General features: G+C 39.3%; 1 protein-coding gene across 10 annotated transcripts in view; it reads right to left on the bottom strand.

Annotated features, from left to right (window-relative positions):
• FAM184A (family with sequence similarity 184 member A) overlaps positions 1-15,003 on the bottom strand; it is a 73,949-nt gene extending 58,946 nt beyond the window's left edge. For 6 of the 10 annotated variants that reach the window (XM_074580862.1, XM_074580864.1, XM_074580865.1 and 3 more), the window contains exon 1: positions 14,343-14,990. In XM_074580862.1, coding sequence (XP_074436963.1) covers positions 14,343-14,510 — 168 coding nt within the window. In that variant the 5' untranslated portion in view covers positions 14,511-14,990. Of the gene's footprint in view, positions 1-14,342 lie in introns of all 10 variants that reach the window. The other 4 variants (XM_074580863.1, XM_074580867.1, XM_074580870.1 and 1 more) reach the window with 1 other exon arrangement.
• Positions 15,004-15,656: the final 653 nt, after the last annotated feature.

Genomic DNA, 15,656 nt, shown 5'->3' with positions numbered 1-15,656 from the left:
TCAAGATCCCAAGTTTTGGGCATGAGGAGCTGTCCTAAGAAAAAAAATATCTAGTATGATAGTGAAAGAAGATTAAAGGAAAACCAAGCAGCCTTCTTTCTTCAGGATATGTAAAAAAATACTTTGAAAATTCAACAGTTGAGAAAAATAGTGGAATTCTTAAGTTGAGGAACACATGTAAATCACATATAAGTAGACTTGCAAGAAAAAAAAATAATTATGAGCATTTGTGTGCAACTTCACATTAAATAATTAGCTCAAGGCCAGAGGCCTTGATGTAGGTACAGGTCTGTATTATGCACATGTCAGTGTATATATATTCAGTCTCTCAAGCAAACATGCCTAGTTCTGACTACTACCATAGAAACCTCCATTTTTAGATGAAAAAGGAAATTTAAAAATTGAGCTAAGTTGGTGGTGTATTGCAAAATACACCATTATCTAAGAGAAAATTTAAGAATGATATGAGTAACCCATATACAAAAAACACAGATAGAATACTGAGAAATTATTGAGGCACATTTTAAGACTATTTGATGTACAACACAGCTTCCGATACTCCAGTTTTAATTCCATAGAATTATAAACGATGTCTTAGCTTGTTAAATGACAGTACAGAACAAACTGCAGACTAAAACATTTAGCAGTGGACAACAAATTTGCTGAAGTTTTCCAATACTTTTTTCAAAGTTCAGTTTTAAATTTAGCTAGCAAATAGCATTTATGTTATTTGGGGTTTCTGTTTCTTTTTTAATAATAGCACTCTTAAAAAACAGTAAGCACAAGTATCTTCAGCAATTAATGCGCTTCTCCCATAACATAGTCAGAAAAGGTTCTAATATAAAGAGAACAGATTTGATACCGAGCTTTTTGTTCTGCTTTTAGTAGACTCTCTCCCTGTTCTAATCTATACTTAAAGAGAACGTCCATGGCTTTCTACCTGTAGTTTAAGGGTTAGGAAGACTGCGCATAATAGTTTCCAAAACACCAACTCTTTCATGAAAGTGAAAAGGTTATTTATCATAAAAAGCATTAAAAATTAACAAGATCAACAGAGCTATGTGCATTTCAAAAATGTCTCCTTTTACAGACAAAAACTTAAATAACTGCTTGCACTTGTTAGTTTGCCATAGCCTTTTCATTAAATTCCTAATATATCTCCTATATTTTGGGCAGTCTTCAATCACAGAACCAGGCTATAAAATGCACTAGAACTCAGGGCAGAGTTTCCAACTAATTCATTGAAGTGCCATTAAAATGGAACATTAGTGATATGCATGTATCATAATAAAGAAGAAACATATCCCCCCAGCCCTGAACACAAACATTCAAAAAAGAAGCAAAAGCAGTAATGGACTGATTACTGAAGTATTAAGTAAACATAATTCCCCCTGCACTTACAGGAATTAATTACTGTCTGCTCCGTTACCAAAAAAAAAAAAACCAAAACCCAAACCAAAACCACCAAACACACCAAACCAAGAACCAACACAAACTAAAGAAACCTGATTATCTGAGTTTCTCAGACCACGTAAAAAAAAGTTTAGTTTTCAATGCTTTGTGAACATCTGCAAGAAAAGCAATACAAGCTGCCTTACAAGGCTTTTAAGCTATATTACATAGAAGATTCATGTCTGGTAATAGTATGCTGTACCTCAGAAAGCAAGATATGAAATGAGCTGTTAATACTGAAGCTCTCTAACCCATATCCTATACATGTTGAGAAATGAAATTTGCATTGTAAGTTCAGCTTCCACCCTGTCCCAGCTGCCTGAGAACTGACAAAAAATACCTCAAAATAAGCTATGTCATCTGTACTACATAGTTTCTGTTTGAAAGCAACGTAGTTCTCTTTAGAAAACAATCATAAGGCATGTATAGACTGAGCTGAAGGTGTAACGGCCACAAAATTCATCTGTTTCAACATCTGATACATCCTACTAGGACTCTCAGACTCTAGGTAAAGCACCATTTATAAAGGCAAACACAAGTGCATAAGAAAAGGCCAGCTATGCATCATACCTCCTGAGTTATCATGCAATAAATCAGTGACTTGAATTAGAAAGTCAAATTAATCAAATTACTTCAAGCATGCTTATTTCCACAGAGATTGAAAATTCCACTGTGATAAAAGATAGACTTGCAAGACTAGTCCTTCATAGCTCTCTAATGAACAGAATTAGCTTATATATTCATTCTGCATACAACTTGAATCAACCATTTCCTCCTGTTACAGACTGGTTTAGCATATACTTGCAACTGCAACTCAATGCCCTTGTGCTGGAGAGGTGTGGCAGTATTGCCACTAACACACAATCAAAAACCCTTTTCATTTCTGGGATATTAACTTCTACAAATCAGGTTATGTCAGAAACATCCACTGCAAATCTGTAGCGCAGTTAGCTTTGGGCATTTTCCCAAGACAGTTAAATCTTGAGAAGCATACTGAAGCGGGAGGGAAGGAAGGGGAAAAAAGGAGGAAGGGGTAAAAAGAAAAAAAAAAAAGATTTAGTGACAGATGTACAAATTCCCTAATTTGCCTCCTGGTGAGAAAGAATCCTATTTAACCTCTAACCATCTATCTAGAATATAGTTGACACATCTGCTATATGATTAGACCTTAAATTGCTACAAGGAACCCAGGACAGTCCAAAGGGCTACTCCAAGTTGTGTTTTAGTCTCCAAACTGCATTTTCTTACAGATTTATTTCTTGAATATTTGCATATTTGATTTGAGCCTTTCGGCTATAGAGATCCCTAGAGAAATTTGAGGTAGTATATTTGTATTGCAACTGTTTGTGAGTTGCAATAGACTCTGTGGAAAAAATGCACTGGAAAATTCTCAGAGCAAAGCAACTGAATTTGCATTGAAGAGGTAAGAGTAGTTTGCCCTTGACAAAGCAAGCAAACAAACAACATAGCAAAAATCTTCACTCTGCAAGAATCATTCCATATACAAATAAATTAATTTTCTCTCAGCAGAGTGATATTAAGTTCAAAGCTTCCCAAAACAAAAAGTAGCAACACATAAGTGGAGAAACGGTAAAAAAGGTGGTCATCTTACAGACCTCTATCACTGTTTTTGTGTAATCATCAAAATAAGTGTTTTTAAGTAGTATATAATTTCAAGATGCAATTTCCTCTTCTTTTCAGAACTATAAGGGCTTTTGAATCTACTATGCTTCAGGCAACATTCAGAAATAGAATACATCTCTTAATTTTATGACAAGATAACTGCGTTTCAAATTTTTAAAATTCTTAAAAGGTAAGAATGCAGTTATTTCAGAACAGAACTTAACCAGGTATAAAGCCTGAATGAAATTATCAAGTTTTGTGCTGTATATTCCCTAAATCAGCGTTAGGAAATCAGACTTGAACTCCTTCTTTAGAACCTTGACAATATGAATAAATTGCTGCTGCTCATTTAAATATTCTCAAACATTTCTTAATTTGCTAACTGACAGAACTCCCTGAAAAATACTAGTGCTTGTTTTTATTTTCACTTCTTTCAATATATTCATTAATAATAATTCATTAATATTCATTAATGACCTAGATGAGGGGACAGAGTGTATCCTCAGCAAGTTTGCTGATGATACCAAGCTGGGAGGGGTGGCCGACACTCTAGAGGGCCATGCTGCCATCCAGCGTGACCTGGACAGGCTGGAGAGCTGGGCAGAGAAGAACCTAATGAGGTTCAACAAAAGCAAGTGTAGGGTCCTGCACCTGGGAAGGAAGAATGCTAAGCACCAGTATAGGTTAGGGGCAGACATGCTGGGAAGCAGCTCTAAGGAGAAGGACCTGGGGGTCCTAGTAGACAGCAAATTATCCATGAGCCAGCAGTGTGCCCTTGTCGCCAAGAAGGCCAATGGCATCCTGGGCTGCATAGGGAAGACTGTGACCCGTAGGTCGAGGGAGGTCATTCTCCCCCTCTACTCTGCACTGGTGAGGCCACAACTGGAATACTGTGTCCAGTTTTGGGCTCCCCAGCTCAAGAGGGACAGGGAACTACTGGAGCGAGTCCAGTGCAGGGCAACCAAGATGATCATGGGACTGGAGCACCTCCCTTATGAGGAAAGGCTGAAAGAGCTGGGACTCTTTAGCCTGGAGAAGAGAAGGTTGAGGGGGGACCTGATTAATGTTTACAAGTATCTAAAGGGTGGGTTTAAGGAGGACGAAGCCAGGCTCTTTTCAATGGTTCCCAGTGACAGGACAAGGGGCAATGGGCACAAGCTAGAACATAGGAAGTTCCGTTCAAATACATGGAAAAACTTCTTCACAGTGAGGGTGACAGAGCACTGGAACAGGCTGCCCAGGGAGGTTGTGGAGTCCCCTTCTCTGGAGCTTTTCAAGACCCGCCCGGATGCAGCCCTGAGGGGGATGTGCTTTAGGCAATCCTGCTCTAGCAGGGGAGTTGGACTAGAGGTCCCTTCCAACCCTGAAGATTCCGTGATTCTTTGTCTTTTTGTCAGGCTTTTGGGAAGCCACAACGAAATGGCACGGCACACATTTTCAGACAAATAATTCACTGCACTTACCTTCACAGTGTTCACTGTAATCAATGTTACAGCTAACCACATTGACTACATAAAAGGATTGGGCAATTGTAGTTATATAAATTGGGCCTCTAAAGAGATCTTGCTGGTAGGGACATGTACTGGTTTGCATAAGAGGAAGCAAAACTTATTTGTTCTTGACATCAATGCCAGAGACGCTGAAACGTCGAGGCGGCCCCACCTTCAGTGCCACGGAGAGCGGCAGACGCGCATCGACTGACGAGCCCCACAGGTTCAGCACCACGGAGAGCGGCACGGGGCAAGAGAGAAAGCCAACACCGTCCGAACGGTGCCAGACCAGGCTCCACTCCACAAGTCTTCCAAGAAAAGCAGGTACCTCCTCAGACTTCACTGTATTCTTTGAGAAAATCAGTTCTTGGAGATCAGCTTGAGGCTAGTCTCAATTCTTTGACAAACTCGTGGGTTTTATACTTCCCAGATGAGGTAATTTTCTTTATTTCTTCCTGTACACTTAAACAAATTCTTCCCTTTTCTATAAGAACACCTTTTCTATACAGGTCTCCAATAAGATTTTCTTTAAGGGGCCACATTTACCATAATATCATATAGGCACATACAGAAGCATATATATTTTACAGTGAGAGGACATGATAGTTCTGTCTCCACTGTGCCAACCTAACAGTTTTCTGAAAGCAGGAGATTTAGTTTCCCTCAGGAATAGGGAACATAGGCCCATAAGAAAAAAAAAAGTTTAAATTGCCATGTCTATTACAGACACAGCTACGTCCTGAAAAAATTCTGGGATTTGGAATATAGTTTATACTAGAGCATCAACTCATAGCTAGAAAATAATAAAAACCAATAGAAGCTAAACTTGCTTCAGGCTCTTTGCTTGTAGAGAAGGTGCAAAGATACTTAATGTAGCAGTGCCTGCCCAAACATAAGTCATAACAATTACAATCTCATGCATTAAGAATTTGAAGGTAAGGCACAATATACCAAATACATCAAATGGTGAACAGTCTACACTGTAGATTGAAGAGGTATACACGACAAAGTGTGAAGCACAGCATGGAAATAAAGAAAGGCAAGACAAGAATCATGGGAGTAGAGAGAATGGCCACAGAACGTTCCCAGAACAGGTCAAAGACCAAAACTTGATCTTTATATCAAAGTCCAGTCTATTGCTTTAGGACACATTTTTGCAAATTCTATCCCAGCATAAAGCAAACAGCCATATGCTTTTAAAAAGGAAAAAAAAAAAAAAAAGACTGACTGATTTTAATGACATAGGAACTCTAAGTTAATGCTGTAATGTTAGATATGATATGGAAAGCTGGGGCTTTTGCCTGTAAACATATCACTGGTTACAAATAGACTGTATTTTTTAAAGTGTGTAACCTATGCTTAGTACATAAATCAGATAAATAAACTTTTTTAAAAAAACAAGTCCTTTCCCCTAATCTTTATTACAGAAATAATTTACCACTATTTTCATTTGTCAAATTTTAAAAGGACAAAGACAGTCATAGGAGATTACCGAAATACACTTTAGTACAACCTATCCAAACATATCAGCATCCGTACTGCACAATACGAGATCTGAGAAGGCAGTGTCAGACACCCTTTACTAGAATTTATAGCTTTTGGTCATACTGTGAGCAAAAACATTGTTCAATTAAAAATCTCTAGATTATAGCACACCTGTATTCTAAACACATTATAATTCAGGTTTCTAGAAGCAAAATTTTAGGAAACTGGATGGAAAGATTACTTTAATCTCATAAAAATGAAAATAGAAAGCAAGTATTTCTTAAAATCATCTCATATTTCTTTCAGATAAAGGGTTCCCTTTCTTTTAACTGGGAGCATCTTGAACAAGAGGGACTTCATGAACTTTTTACCAGTAGCTATTTTTAAAGGTTGCCGTTTTGAGCTTAACTAAGCGACAACCTCAGCAAAAGGTCGTTCTTCCTAATAGCCTTCAGTTAAAAAAGCCTGACTAAGGAAACAAAATCAGGTAATACACATTAAGTAGGACAAGATGGTGAATAGCTGTAGACTGTTTTTGTTTCTTCTGGTTATTTTTGGAACACAATGTCTTTGGTTATTGGTATGCCATCAGCCATTAGAAGAACACATAGAAGACTGGCTTACTATTGCCAAACTTTTATCAGCCAAGAGTCATACACATCTGAACTCCTAATACTATGCTGAGATTTCACGGATTTATTTAGCAGTAAGCATGCAAACAGTAAGAAAAAGTTAGCGACTATTTAATGTAATGCCCTCCCTCCTCCACACAGTTAACAGAAGAGTAAAGTTTTCAGTGAAAAAGTTGGAGATTGGGGTGGGGAAACAGCAGTATCACTGACAAAATATTTTCATTAAAAGCAAAGCCTCAGTTCAGAGAATGTGATATTGAGAGAATTTCAGTGGCTAGAAGCTACTTAAGGCTGGAAGTTACCATACCAATACAAAGACAAATAACATTTCTACACATGTATTAGATGCAGTATGCATCTAATTATACTTCTAGACACTAAAAAAAATGAAGTATGTGTGACCAATAGGTTGCATGACAACATAAAAGTGTCCAAATACAAACCATGCTGTTACTGAACACAGTTTTAGTGTTTGAAGAAAGTACAGAATCACTGTGACTAAGATTAAATTGCAATCTGACTTTTTCTAAGAACTCATCATTTTGAAACAACAACTTTGCGTTCTCATGGTATTCTAGATACAAAAAAAAAGTAGACTCTCTTCTGCTGGCACATTCTTATAAGACTTGACAAATCAGAACTCCTTGCAGGACTGAGTACTTCAAAGTGCTATGTCTGTGTTAATTTACAAGTTTACAAAGAAATGAATCTATAAATACCCTGTACAATTACATAGAGTTTTCTTTCTCCTGTTTACAACTTATGCGTCTGGAGGAAAGCATTTCAGTATTATGTTCTTAACTCTGAACTGTCACTTTCTCGATTTTATCTAAATCAAGATGATCGCAAAAGCCTTCTTTCATAATGCAGTACTTATATGAAAACTGTAATAACAGCAGCAAAAAAAAACCAGCAAAAAACCCACAAAACTCAAACTAAGTTTCAAATATTTCTTTTTTTTTTTCATAGGATTTATATAATCATATGTAAAAAGCAGCTAAAGGTTGACAGGTTTTACACTTTAGGGATGTTGTCATATCAGGATTCATTTATGGCCTGTATGTTCTTTCTTCTCTAGTTTTTAAATTTTTACATGTTGATAACATTGAACTGTACTAAAATCCTTGTCTTTCAGGTTTTCTATAAATATCCTTAATGTACTGATGTATCAGATTTTACAGCTGAAGTATATATCAGAGCAATAACATCTAATAGTTTCCCAGCTCCTTGTAATTCTATATTACTTAATTATAACAATAAATAAGAATAAGCATAGACTAAGAGGACACATACAGAATCATTTAGGTTGGAAAAGACCCTTAAGATCATCAATTCCATAAACCTAACACTGCCAAGTCCACCACTAAACTATGTCTTTAAGCACCACACCATATTATTCACACTCTACCTACCCCAATTTATTTGTCTCTTCATTTTGATTTTTTTTGGGGGGATATTTGTAAAATGGGAAAAAAAAAATCCCCCAAGCCAAAACAATCTCAGAGAAGCTAATACATGCACAAGCATATTAAAGAGGCATTTTAGACTAGTAGCTTATGTGAATGTGTGATCAGACAGTTTTTCAACAACATCACACTTTCACTTAGACACATACAGAAAATATCTTGAGAACATTAAACTGTCAGTAGTCTCAGAAGAGCTCTGAGTTAGTAGTCAAACATTAAGACTATGCAGGTGGAGAGGAAAGGAACTTCATTTGAGTGGATTTTTAATATTAAAAATATTTCATTCTTATCCTACTTCTCTCTTTCTTCTTCGATGTCTCATGAAAAAGACTGCAAAGTCATCAACCTAATTCACACATACCACAACACTGAGCTCTAAAATACACCCATATCAGGTCCATATAGCACCCCTGTAGTCTCATACATGGTCCTGAGGTCTTCAAAGTATCAGAATAATTAACTTTTTCCTACTAGTCCTGATTGGGAAAAAACAGCATTAAATAGAAGTTCTCAGACTTCTTATAAGAACTCTCAACTTCTTGTTGTTGTATAATCCCTGATCTCTTCTTTCAGAGACAAAGAGCATATTAACTAAAACACTAAATTCCATAATTTTCATCATACGAAACATGGAAGGTAAGAAAGATCTCTTCAGGTCTAAATTAGAAGCCACAGCTGCTTTAAAGCAATGCTAAGTGCTTCAACTAGCAAGTATTTGCATAAAGTCAATAACTGCTGGTTTTATTTAAGGTCTGAAGATTTTGGGAGCCTGAAAGCTCTACTTACTTTTTTTGAACCATACCAGATTGTATTAAAGACATGCCATTTTTACCCAGTCCCATCTTTGTCCTTTTGCCATCACAAGAACAGAAAACTTCTCTTCTGTGAATATCCCTTGCTAAGACCATAACTACTGCAGAATGAGGACAGTCAGAACACCACATGGGCAGAGTCAGAAAGGAAAGATGGGGAGACTATACTAGCGTGATTAAAATAGAAAAATCTTAAGTACCTTCTTCAGACTTATTGTTTCTCTCACTTTCTCAGTTCCTATCTTCAATCTCTCCCTTCTTAGAGGGCTTACTTTGGCTATCTTTGGAATAATTAACTCAAACCAAAATTAAATAATTCCAGAGAAGTGTAAAAGAATTAAATATCTAATATTATGTTTTCATACCTTCTAGTCCTTGAAAACTATTTTTATGTAATAATAAAACATAACATTTATTGCCACATTACTAGTCAGAAGCATATGCGAAAATTTTGACACTCAAATATGTAGACAAATCACACCCGCCTCAAAATTTCAGTTCTTTTCATGCAATCCTAGAACTGTTAGCAAATACAGGCCTGCTGCCAATGTTAACGCACATTGAAGAGATGACATAAGGTTTCTTAAAAAATAAAATACCAAGTTTTTACAAAATTGTTAATGGCATCAACTATCACATGATGACAGCTAACATCAAAACAGTTCTACAGGGTTTTTTAGATTCTCATTTCTTCCCTATTTTTAAGGGCTCTTCTTTCAAGTTTTCTTACAATCCTATGCACAATGAACCTTCTGCAAGAGGTTTAGTTGTTTTGTTTCCAAATAAAAACTAACAAAATTTCACTGGAAACATTTTGTTAAGAGTCATTAACAGAAGTTAAACCCTATAGCTTTTACTTCCATAGCACTGCATACTGTGCCAGTTGAAGGAGACCTTTAACCATCCCACCAAAAAAAGTCCACACAAGTAGCATAAGCATCTGAATGAAAGAGCATCAAATTTGCTCTTTATTCTTTGAAAAAAATTTACTACCTATATGCCCAAGCAACTCACAGGGCTAACTAATACATTAACATCTATTCTGTAAGTACTTCTCTCTAATGCAGGAAGACAGAGAAGCAAACAAAGGAGAAATTTTACTTCATTTTTTTAAAAAAGCAGTTTCCCAAATTTACACAACGAACTGTTGTCAGAGTTGAGAACAGAACTCTGGTCTCAGGAATCCCAGATTCTATTTTTTCATTTAAGTCAAGTATGATGTGTCTTGGACAACTTTGCTGCCTTAGTCTTTGTGCTAGCTGTTTTTTGGAACACTTCCAGAACTGACTTATCCAGCTCCAAGCATGTACCAAGGGAAAACACTGGAGTTTTGTACAGTTTTTTTCTTTTTATTAAATAGATAGAAACAATCACTGTAGGGTACGTATCATCTGCACGGCTCTTACAGACTCTTCTTCCACTTAATGTGCCATTTCTGCAATTAATATCATGCATCCAAATCAATGCTGAAGATTCTCATTGCATAATCCCAGCATGGATCATGCAGTTATTCCATAAAAGTCAAAGATTTATGTTGATGTCAGAAAGCTTACACAACAGACTTTGCAGACACACTTAGGATATGGATTTCTCAATCGCAAATGCTTAAGCTGCAAACTACTGCACAAAAAGCAAAAAAAACCAACCCAAACACCCGAAACAAAAACACTTGAACTTCTGTCAGTTGTAAAAACTAATCCCATTCTCCCCTACTGATGTAAGCATAGCAGCAACTTGCTTTTTGTTTTCCATTCCAGTTGTCTTATGCAAAGTAATTAAATATATATATGCATATTTTCATCTGCAGCAGGAATAATTCAACACTGCATTAGCGCTCCAGCAAGCAGTAGTACAAACATATATATGCAATCTCATAATCGCAGTTTATTTCTTGTTGGCTTTAATCTTTGTGTCAGATGCTACTTTATCCCCACACTAGTACACAGATCTTTCAAAACGCCAAAAAATAAGGAGCTTATACCGAAGAGGAAGAGCTAAAATTGCTTCAGCTACAATTTACTGCAGTCTTTAAGCATGACATGGGATATAATTTTATTTTTTAAAGCTGCTTTTCTAATTACTTGTTTTACCTTCTCCTGTCAAGTAAGCGTATTAAAGTTAAACCAAGTAAGTCTTTCCCACCCCCCCAAAAGTAAAAATATAGTTAAGCACTTCAGAAGTGTTGTGCATAGTGAAATGGATTTGTATCTTATTTTGCCTCACTCTGAATTACTGATTAAATCTGGTTATTAAACAAATTTCACGTTTTTCTTTGTGTTCCTGCAATATTTTGACTGAAACATCAGATCCTCTCTAAGTAATGTGAAAATATAACAGCGGAATCCTAATTTCGGAATTTTACATTAACTTCATGAGTGACCTACATCTTCTGTGGGGAAAACATTTTCTTCTGCTGCAACTCACTTCTTGTAACACAAACTGTACAAGGATAGGCAAAAATAAACTATTGAGTCACATTTCTTTTGTCAGAAGACAGAAGTTGTCTGGATAATTTAACTATGTGTATCTCTTTGGCAATGCCCCATGCATATTTATTTTTCCTTTTACTATACTATATCAGTATATACTACATGCATATTTATTTTTCCTTTTACTATACTATACTATATCAGTGTTTTGACCTGGTAAAGCGCCTGACTTCGGCTCTAAATCCATTGAGAGACTTAATATTCAAGGCAGTCTGAGAGAAGAGTTGGAAGACAAAAAATAAATAAATGGGGAAAACAGTTGGAAGGTGTGTGAGAGGTGTCTTTATATAAAGACATTAAACAATTTGAGAATCACAATTAAGTGGTATTCTTAGTAAGAAGTTCCTAGATTACGGAAGTTAGTAAGCAGTTGACACAGCTTTGGCCAAAAGACCTTCATAGATGTATCCTGATACCTTTTTTGCATCATCTTATTTACAGAAGTCTTCTGCAAAGTTAAATTAAATCTTCTCAGACAGCTAACTCTCACTTACATAAATTAAGTATCATGCTTATATTTTCCCCCTGTAGCTCGAGTCCTTCCTCAAGGATTAATTTCTGCAGCCATCTATCAAATCAGGCTTCAGATTCTAGAGCAGGTTAAAAAGTTCAGATTGTACTTTACCCAGGAGTTTCTATAATTCTTTCAAGCTTCCCTTTCTGAAAGGTCAAGTTACAAACAGAAGTGTAGGACCTGAGCACTCACTGCAAAACTGTAAAAGTTTGCACCTCTACCTCAATGAAATCAATGCTATAGAATACTTTTAATGTTAATCTTTAAATTCTTAATTTTATTGTTGCAATAGGTGCAAGAGAATTATTTTTATTACACATCCTGTTTTACATCTAGAAATACTGTTCTTCACTCTAGACCTTCAGTCAGCTGATTTTCCAAGTTTTCTCCCTAAAACTCAAAAACAGAACACAAACACACAAACTAAAAACATTACCAGATTCTTCAAGTCACTGGAAAATAAATACACTTACAGTCCTGCAAAAGTCTAATTCAGATGTCAACTCCTTGTAGAAGCACATAGTTTACAGTTAAAGACACTAGTGGAAGACAATTCATAGCTTTTATTTGCACTACTCTGAAGTGTTTGTCAGGGCAGACATGCACACAATTTCTAGAATTTTAGAAGAACTCTACTACAGATCATAAAAAAAACTTACCAAAAACCCCAGTATTTACTTTCACTCTCTTCATGTTTTCCAATACAAAAGTTCAAAATATTCCAGCACCTTGCATTTAAATCCATATTTAACTCACACCCACCTCAAGATATCTGACACATAATAACTGAGAGAGCACAGGACATGCGCCTATTGATTTGAAACTCATGGGTATACACGAATGACTTCACAACAGAAGTGGAACAATGTTTCTGAAATCAACTACAAACTGCTGGGTAAATTCCTACAGAAAGAAAGGGAATATATCAAAGGACATACACACACATAAAAATTATTCTTTGAAAGTATTATTTTGCATATGCACTAGGCCTTAAGGTAAGTCTAAAATATTTATGGTCTCCAGGTGCTTTTGGCACCTTTCAGAGAGTACAAGTCTGTAGTAACGTCTTTAATATTTTAATTCATCATTGGTTTACTCCACGTGCATACAAAAGAGATTCTTCAGCTTATTTTAATTCTACTTTTCTCCTTATGAAATTACAATTTTAGTTCTACTGATGTTAACATATAAAGAAACTGGACTCCGAATTCAAAAACAGGAAAAAAATACTCCTCTCAGTCATCAGTTTTCCAATACATTAAAGTGCATGTTGTGCTACGCTAAATACTATTTTTAACTGGTCAATGGTGCATCAACTGTGCATAAATATGAACTGTCTCCACAGTGAAACTGCCAGCAGTCTTCATTTTCTTCATTCTTAGTTCCAACGAAATGTCACCTTCATCCATTTTAACATACATTTGAAGAATGCTGGCAGTTCCCACAGTGCTTTTAAATTACCTTTAAATGTTTTACCTACGTAATTCTTCACGGAAATTATTTCTTCTGCTTTAACAAAGATAATCTGCCTTTCATTTCCTAAACAATGCTATTCACATATGGCTTGAGCATGACACAAGAGAGATTACAGCACCAAAGCATTTTTTAAGTTATTCTAAACTTAAATTTAGCTATAGCTAAAGTTATAGCTACAACCACTTCTGAAACACGGGGCCTACCAGCCTTAACAATAAGCTTTTAAAACTCCTTATGGTTTGACCCCAGCATTTAACAAAGATACAATGTATTTTCTATACTGGGGGGTGATACAATGAAAACTGTTCAATCAGCAATACAAGACCAGAGATATTCTCACACTTCTCCCTCACTAAGGCGTTTAAGATATTACCAGACACCTTAAACAACAGTACTTCTCTTCAGCAAAAGGAAAACAAGCATCACTTGAATTTCTCTATTTAAAAAGACTCAGAGAAAGGCTTACAAAACAGAAGCTACAATTTTCATAGCATAAATAGCAAGGACCAGCTTGGCAACCGGGGACCACCTCCCACACACCCAGCTACCTGCCTGTGCTAGAGGGAATTTTTGACACAACGAAGAGGGAACCGGTACTGCGGCAGCGTCCCTGGACGGTCGCTGCCCGACCCGCGCCGTTCCCGCTCTCCACGTTTGCGGTACGCCGGGGCTCTCACCGCGGGACCCCGGCACGCCGCGCTCCGGTCCCCGGGGACGGCGGCCGCTCCAGGCCCGGCCTTCGGGGAACGAACCCGGCCGCCTCCCGCGGGGATTTAACACCAACCCCGAGACACAGCCTCCCCTCAGCCACATCTCTGCCGAGGCGATGGAGAGAAGCGAAGGGAAAAAACCATAAATAAAGCGAGAGGAAGAGAGAAAAGGCAGCGGCGGGCGCTCCCTCACCTTGGTGAGCTGGGCGATCTTCTTGCTCATTTTGAAATGCAGGTCCGGGCTGTGCTCGGTGCCCAGACCCGCCTGGGCTGAGCCGGAGCCGAGTTTTCCCGCGCCGGTGGCCGAGCCGCCGCCGTAGCCGTGCTGCGGCTGCTGCCAGCCCATCCCCGGGGTCGCCATCTTCACCGACCGGACCCGCACCCCCCCGCCACCGCCGCCGCTCGGGCTCCGCCGGCACCGGCCCTACCGGGGGAGCTACACCAAGGGCCACCGAGGTCCCGAACCGCTGTCCGAAGCGGCAGCCACCCTCCCCGGAGCGGTCCTCGGGCGCTTTCTCCTGCCGTCCCCACCAGCCGCGCCGAGATGCCGTCTCAACCTCTCGGGGCCGCTGCGAGAAGGGGCGCCTGCCTCCCTCCGTCCTTTGAGGCTAGCAAAGGCCAGGCCAGGCCAGGCCAGGCCAGGCCAGTCCGGCCCGACCCAACCCTCCGGCCCCCAGTGGGGCGATGGTGCCCGGTTGCTGGGCTGCCGCCGGGCTGTTTACACCGCGCAGCCCGGCGTCACTCGCCGGCCCCGCCCTCTCGCTCGCTCGCCCCCGGAGCAGCTGGGGCCGCGCCTCCCGCTCCTCGCGGCAGGTGCGCGCGCTGCCTTCCCGCCTCCTCCACCGCCCCCCCTCGGCCGTTGGCGGCGGCGTCGGGAGCCGTTAACGGCTGCTCCTGCGCCTCCTGCCCCTTCCGCCACGGGGCAGCCGCTACCGCCGGCTGGGACAGGGCAGGAGCGGGGTAGAGGTTTTAGGCAGGGTCGCCCCTCAGCGGCTTGGGGCGGGTAGGCCAACTGCCTACAGCTCCTCATGGAGAGACAGGCCTGGAAAGGCAGCGGGGTCGGGGGGAGCCAGGGACCAGCTAAACATAGAATCATAGGATCGACTAGGCTGGAAGCGACCTCTAAGATCGTCAAGACCAACCATCAACGTAACACTGACAAAAGCACCAATAAACCATGTCCCTGAACACCGCGTCTGCCTGTCTTTTAAATACCTCCAGGAATGGCGATTCCACCATGTCCCTGGGCAGCCTGTTCCAACCCTGGATAACCCTTTCTATGAAGAAATTCTTCCTAATATCCAGTCTAAATCTCCCCTGGCGCAACTTGAGGCTGTTTCCTCTTGTCCTATCGCCTGTTACTTGGGAGAAGAGACTGACCCCCAACTCCCTACAACGTCCTTTCAGGTAGTTGTAGAGAGCGCTAAGGTCTCCCCTCAGCCTCCTTTTCTCCAGGCTAAACAACCCCAGCTCCCTCAGCCGCTCCTCACAGGACTTGTGCTCCAGA

Source organism: Larus michahellis, chromosome 3 (assembly GCF_964199755.1).
Source record: "Larus michahellis chromosome 3, bLarMic1.1, whole genome shotgun sequence".
NCBI lineage: Eukaryota > Metazoa > Chordata > Aves > Charadriiformes > Laridae > Larus > Larus michahellis.
The sequence above is the reverse complement of the archived record's forward strand: the minus strand, read 5'-3'. Positions and strand labels throughout refer to the sequence as shown.